Source organism: Urocitellus parryii, chromosome 7, assembly GCF_045843805.1.
Source record: "Urocitellus parryii isolate mUroPar1 chromosome 7, mUroPar1.hap1, whole genome shotgun sequence".
NCBI classification, from domain to species: domain Eukaryota; kingdom Metazoa; phylum Chordata; class Mammalia; order Rodentia; family Sciuridae; genus Urocitellus; species Urocitellus parryii.
In genome coordinates, this window is record NC_135537.1 from 183,425,900 (window position 1) to 183,432,315 (window position 6,416).

General features: G+C 62.2%; 1 protein-coding gene across 1 annotated transcript; it reads right to left on the minus strand.

The window, feature by feature from the left end:
• Positions 1-3,887: 3,887 nt before the first annotated feature.
• On the minus strand, positions 3,888-5,877 carry Cd7 (CD7 molecule). The gene is made up of 4 exons (XM_026410762.2): positions 5,823-5,877; positions 4,668-5,378; positions 4,454-4,581; positions 3,888-4,206 (listed from the first exon to the last, which is right to left on the minus strand). The coding sequence occupies exons 1-4, from the start codon at positions 5,875-5,877 to the stop codon at positions 4,099-4,101; spliced, it is 1,002 nt and encodes a 333-aa protein (XP_026266547.2). The 3' UTR covers positions 3,888-4,098.
• Between the last annotated feature and the right edge of the window lie 539 nt (positions 5,878-6,416).

Genomic DNA, 6,416 nt, shown 5'->3' on the forward strand with positions numbered 1-6,416 from the left:
ATTCTGCCCACAACACTCTGCAATCCTAAGATGCTTAACTTCTGGAGAGAACTTTCCACGTCACTAACTTTCTTTAATATTTAAATTGGAGTCCCCTTAGGAGCCAGCATTTGTCACTTTTGTCCCGGAGGCAGACGCAGACCTTCCGACCCACGTTGGGCGCCAATTGACGGGTTTCTGTTCTCGCGACTAAAAGGCTCAGGGGTCACTCTAGTTAAACTGGGCTAACTGGGCTGCACAAAGTAACCACACAAGAGACACAAATACCTTTTTCTTTGGGGTCGCTGTGACGGCTCCTCTGACCATAAGGGTCCGCAGGAAGAGAGAGAGCGAGAGCAGGCACTGACCCCTTTTATTGAGGAGAAGCTATTCAAATGAGGCAGGGGGTCAGGTTTCAGGGGGCTGAGTCTATCTTCATGATGTCCACTGTCAGCAGGTTGACTGACACCTGGGTAGGCCACACCCAAGGGCACAGTAAGAGGAGGGGACACACACAAGGCACTTCCATAGGAGATTCTCCCCTAAACAGGGCAAGGGGTTAGATTACAAAGGAACAGGTGAGCGTAGCTCCACCCACAGGGCTGTAGCAAGACACACCCATTTCTGTGACTGAGCACCTCAGCACCCAGCTGGGGAGTGTAACTCAGTCACCCGTAAGGCTGGCCTCCCACAGTCTGTGGCTCGGGTATGGCAGGCTCGGAACACGGTTCTTCACCTTCCGTGCTTGAGTGCTATCCCGTGTCTCCTGAGTTCTGGGAGGTGCCCTCTGAGTTTACTTGCCCTCCCGGCCTGAGTGGCCCCCTGTGGGCGCATCCTCGCGCCCTGTTCTGGGGGCCCTGCCCTGCGCTCACTCGCTCGCCCTCATGTTGGACACGTCCTCAGCTTCCCTTCTCTGTCTCCTCCTCTGGGAGGAGTCCCCCTGGGACTGTCCCTCCCTAGCGGTGGCCTTCCTATCATTCTGTGTCAGTGATGGAGGGGCCACGTGGTTCCCCGGCAACTGTCTGCCAGCCCCCGTCCTTGGCCTGTCCACAGCACTGCTGGGCTCTGCCCTTCTCCCTGAGTAGAAACCCCTCAGGACGCTAGCTGTTGGGCCACGAGCCTGGCGTCTGGTCCAGGGATGGGTAGGTGCCCCTGGAGCAGGACAGGGGTGAGGCCCTGGGCAGCAAAGGCCTGGCCCGCAAGACTCTGCCCATCTTGTTGGCTGCTCTTCAGAGCCAGCTGACGCTGTTGGGCCCAGTGCCATGGGGACCAAAAGTGGGTACTAGAGTGACATGCCCAGATCTGCAGCTGGGTTGGTGGCCTCCAGACACCAGGTCCAGTGAGCGCCAGCTGCTGGTGGTCAGTGCAGAAGCCACAGGACTCTCTGTGAGGGTGGCAGCCCATGGCCTCATGTGCCCCCCCAAGAACTGGGGGGCCTCAGCGGCCTCTCCACGAGAACGAGGGTCGCTGGGGTGCAGCTCAGTGGAAGAGCGCTTGCCTGGCTCTCCTAAGGCCCTGGGTTCCAATCCAGAGACTGGGAGATGGTGAGCACCCCTGGGAGAGACCAGGCCCTCCACCCCCAAGCCCTGACCCTAATCCTAACCCTAACCCTAACCCCTGGGAGAGGCCAGGCCCTCCACCCCCAAGCCCTGACCCTAATCCTAACCCCTGGGAGAGACCAGGCCCTCCACCCCCAAGCCCTAACCCTAACCCTAACCCTAACCCTAATCCTAATCCTAACCCTAACCCTAACCCCTGGGAGAGACCAGGCCCTCCACGGCCACCCCAGCCCTGACCCTAATCATGGTCGATTTCCATGCTTATCATTCCATATTTTTTGTATAGATGTGAAAATCTGTGAGCTGTAGATAAAAACTCAATACACCCATGTGCATTTTGTTCTCCTAAACATGGGGCCACTGTGTCCTGCGACCAACCTTCATGGCCGAGTGGTGTCTTGGGAAGGTCTGAAGGTGAAGCTGCCCTCGCGCTGCCCGCTGTGGGCCGTGATCTGTGCAGCAGGTATCCTGAGTGGACAGTAGGTCCTTTCTCAGTTGTTAGTCTTTTAAAATTTTTTTGGTGCTAGGGATTGAGCCCAAGCCCAAGCTACGCCCAGCCCTTTCCAGGGGTCTCGCTGGGTTGCCCAGGCTGGCCTTGAACTCGTTGTGGTGCGCCTGCCTCGGCCTCCTGAGTGGTCAGTTTTTGTGGTGGAAGCCACGAGGCAATGCAGGACACTACAACTTGGTCTCTGTGGCCAAGGACGATTTTCCTGGTGATACTTTCTGGAAGCGAGATTTTTAGGTAAACTGCACATCACACCACAGTATCGTTTAAATCTGCAAACCCTGTGGGTAAGGTCATCTCGCGTCCTTGGCGCTTCGAGGCTAACTGCAGTGCGAGTGGTGGCCGTTAAGGTGCTGGGGTGCTGTGTGTCTTGGGTGCCTGTTGATGGATGGGCCTCCTGAGCTTTGCCCTGTGCTTGAGTTGAGGTGCCCGCCGTCCATGCTTGGTGGGCCTTATAGAGGGGTTTTAAGGTGCCAGCACACAGCACCCCCTGTCCTCGGGTCACAGACGGGCTGTAGACGGGCAAGGCCACAGTGGGTCAGCTGCCGTTTCCCATGGTGACCACCCCTGAGGGGGGCCAGGCGGGCTAGTGACCCCACCACCCCCCAGAGGCCTGCAGTGGGGTTGTCGGGTCGGGGAGGGAAGTGGGGCTCTCGGGGGGGTGTGGCCGAGGCAGCTTCGGGAGCCAGCCAGCCCCCAGGCCAGGGTGAGAGGGAACGGAGCCTCGGCTCAGGAGAAGGTCTTGGGGACAGAGGTCTGTTCCAGGTCAGAAGCTGGACCTGGCTTCAGAGGTGAGGTGGGTGATGCTGACCTGGGCTTTAGTCCTGGGCCGCAGCTGGACAGAGCCAGAGAGACGCAACTCTGGGGCAGCCATCCATGCAAAGGGGGTCCAGAGCTCACGTGTCAACAGTGAGAGAGGGTGGACCGGCTGGTGTCCACAGTCCTCGGCAGCCCTGTCATCCAACCACATTACATCCGGGGCCCCTGCCGGTGTCCAGGGGCTCTGCGTGGCAGATGGGATGCTGAGAGGCCTGGTGACTTGTGCTCCTGAGACTCTGCTGGGTGTCTCCACGCTCAGCCCCTAGTGGGCTGTCCCCTGGAGGGCCTCGGGGTGGCTCAGGGAGAGCCATGGGCAGGGCGGGGGTGCTGTCCTGGGCAGCTCGTGAGGGAGGTGGATCCTGTGGGTTGGGCCCCTGTGGTTGCCCTGTTTGACGGGTGCACAGAACAGGGCCAGCCGGGGCCAGCTGCCTTCCTCTGTGCCCCTCTTACTCTGTGGTGGGCCAGGGAAAGCCTGTGAGGTGTGGTTGGGGCAGGTGGGCCAGTGGGCATGGGTGGAGGCACGTGTGGGCAGGCTTGGCTCCTGTCCCAGAGGCAGTGATGGGGGCTGGCTGGGGACCTGGCGCTCCCACGTGCCAGTCTCCCTACCCACCAATGGGAAATGAGGGCTCCTGTCTGCGAGTGCCACCCTGGGAGCCGCTGGCCGGGGGCCAGGAATGCTGACCTCCTGAGCAGGGAGGCTGCATGGGTTGAGGCCCTGCCCACTGAGCCACGGCTTCTCGGGCGTCTGGGCAGCGGGCTCCATCCCTTCTCTCACTGAGGACTCACACACAGACGCTCTCGCTGAGGCCCGGGGGTTCGCGGCAGCCAGCCCCTTCCCTTCCTCGGCTCTGAGCAAATGAACAGCAGTTGGGAAGGGAGAAAACCGACACTTTATTCCTGTAGCCTGGGTGGGAGGACCTCCCCTGCCCCCTTTGCCAGGCTGCAGGAGCTCTGGACCTGCCACACACCTGAGTCCATCCTAGGCTGTGGCAGGGAAAGGTAGTGGGGGCAGGACGGCCCAGTGTGTCCCTGGTGGCAGCACCATCAGAGCCCCCTGAGGGCCTGGGAGGTGGGCAGGGAGGCTTCCTGGACCAGGTGCCCCATCCGCTGGGAAGTGCCCAGGAACCTGGTCCCTGTGTGTGGACCTGGGCCAGCAGGTCAGCAGGGCCTCTGCAAGCTCTGCTGAGGCAGGGCCGGAAGGACAGCGGGCAGAGGGGCACCGAGGGCCTGGTGGGCTCAGTGGTACTGGTTGGGGGTGGACAGGGTATTGCGGCGGCTGTAGCACATGTCCTCATACACCACGCTGGATGGGCTCTTCTTCCTCGAGGTGCACATTCCCTTAATCTGAAAGGTGGCCCACTGTTACCCAGGTGGGGGCTGGCCTGCTGTCAGCCCCAGGGAGCCCCCTCCAAGGTCCCCTCCCACGCTCACACCCAGGGGCAGCTTTCTCACAGCCCGGCTCAGTCACCCAGGTGCCGGGGAGTCTGCCTGGGGAGGCCCACACTGCAGACAAGGCCAGGGGATCCTGCCCACCCTCTCTGCCCACGTGGGAGGGGCCAGCTCACAGGCCAGACCCGGAGCTCACACTGACCTGCGTCCTTCTCAGCGTGCACAGCACCCCCAGGCCCAGCCCCATGAGGAAGAAGCCCACCGCCAGGGCAGCGGGGAGGGCTCGGGACGTCAGTGGAGGGTCCTGGCATCCGTGCAGGGACAGTGTGTCTGGGAAGAACAAAGAGGCCCTTGGCTTCAGGGGAGGAGGGGCTGTGGAGCTGCAGAGGGAGGGCAGGAGCCGGCACGTTCCCCACCTGTCACCGCGACCATGGTGCCGGGGCCTGGGACGTGGCTATCCGGGAAGTCCTGGACTGCCTCGCAGGTGTAGGTGCCCGAGTCGGCCTTCCGCAGGTGGTGCATGGTGATGGTCAGGTTGTTCTGAGGCCCCGAGAAGCTGACTCGGCCCTGGAACCGCAGGTCCACAGTGGAGGTCCTGCTCTCCTCGTCCTCATAGTAGACCACGTATGCGGCCTGGGGCCAGCTTTGCTTCAGGTAGAGCCCTTTCAGGGTCCCGTTGGTGGAGCAGGTGATGCTGACCGAGCCCCCCTCTGGGATGGTCGCGTAGCGGGGAGACTGCTGCACCTCTACCAAGAGCCTGCTGTCACCACGGGCTGGGCAGAGGGGCAGAGCACAGCCTCTTTGCAGGGACAATGGCAGGGAGGCCTGGAGGCCCTCAGCACCACAGCGCCATGGGGTCTGGGGCAGCTCTGGGGGCCAGCACCAGGGGCTGTGGGGCCCCTGGGGCCAGGCTGCCCGCAGCCTCTCCCTCCACACCCGGCACTGGGGGAGGCTGTCGAGGGGCTTCCTTCCTGCAGCTACGCCGCCCCGCCGCCCGCGCTGGCTCCACGTTTCTCCTGAGTCCCACCGACACAGCTGGAGGCCACTGTCCTCTCTCCCCTGAACCTTCTCTTCAACGCTGGCTGCCTCGGTTTCCCCCACCACTCGCAGCACCAGAGCCCGTGGCTCTGTGGAGGGAGCACATTCCGGCTCCCTCAGAGACCAGCCTGTCTGACCGGCCCAGGCCCAGTGGCGCCCAGCTTCCCCGTGGAGACACAAACCATTCACCGTACCCTAGACCTGGCTGCCCAGAAAACCCGGAGCTGTGCTGCGTGTTTGCACGAGGTGGTGCCCGCCAACCCGGCTCCCACAGCCGCACGTGTGCACGACGGCAAGGCTCCCCCACGGTCTTCTTTAGAGGGACACCAGGGACAAAGTCCTCCTGGTGACAAAGGCTGCACTGCTGATTGCAGAGAAGCAAGTCCCTGGCACTACCTCAGGGAAAACAGAAAATCCTACGATCCTGCTGCCCAGACCTCCGCCCTGGCTACGACCCTGTTCCTGACATGGGCCCTCAGTGGTCCTGGAGGGGCCAGGGAGGGGCGGGAAAGGAGGGGCGGGAAGGCACTCACCCAGGGCAACCAGGGTCCCAGACAGGGCGCTAGCCAGCAGGAGCAGCAGAGCCATGCTGCCTCAGCCCCCTGGCCAATCAGCACTGCGCCTGGCCCAGGCCTCCTCGCTGCTGGGGAGGCCCGGCCCGAGACGTCTCAAGCACAGCTCTGGGGAACCTGGCGCAGGAGGCACCTCGGCTCAGCAGTGGTGACCGGCTGGGGCGCTCAGGGGTGGTTCCTGGGAGGAGGCAGGAGCTGCCACAGAAGGGCGGAGCCTCCCCTCACCCCTCCCACAGCTCCTGGCCAGCCTCGTGGCCGCCTCCCAGAACTTCTGCCCCCCGCCCCCACACCTGGTGGGGAAAGAGAAGGGCCAGGCTCTGGGGCTGGGAAAGATAGGGGCCCCCAGGAGGGGCTGGGAGTTGGGAGCTGCATGCATGAGGCACTGGGATCGATCCTCAGCACTAGATAGAAATAAATAAAGATATTGTGTCCATCTACAAATATATATATAAGAAATCCTGGTTTCTGTCCATATGTTGGAGGAAAACACCCAAACTACTGCTGTGGTTGGGATGGGAGATGCTCCCTGAAGGCACCTGTGCTCACCGCTGTGCG

What these genes read in the sequence shown, in the direction of transcription:
- Cd7 (XM_026410762.2), bottom strand. Translation starts at nt 5,877, where the DNA reads ATGGCTCTGCTGCTCCTGCTGGCTAGCGCCCTGTCTGGGACCCTGGTT. An exon ending in CACCATGGTCGCGGTGACAG is followed by an intron (nt 4,582 to 4,667) that starts GTGGGGAACGTG and finishes TGTTCTTCCCAG; the next exon opens with ACACACTGTCCCTGCACGGA. An exon ending in GCACGCTGAGAAGGACGCAG is followed by an intron (nt 4,207 to 4,453) that starts GTCAGTGTGAGC and finishes GCCACCTTTCAG; the next exon opens with ATTAAGGGAATGTGCACCTC.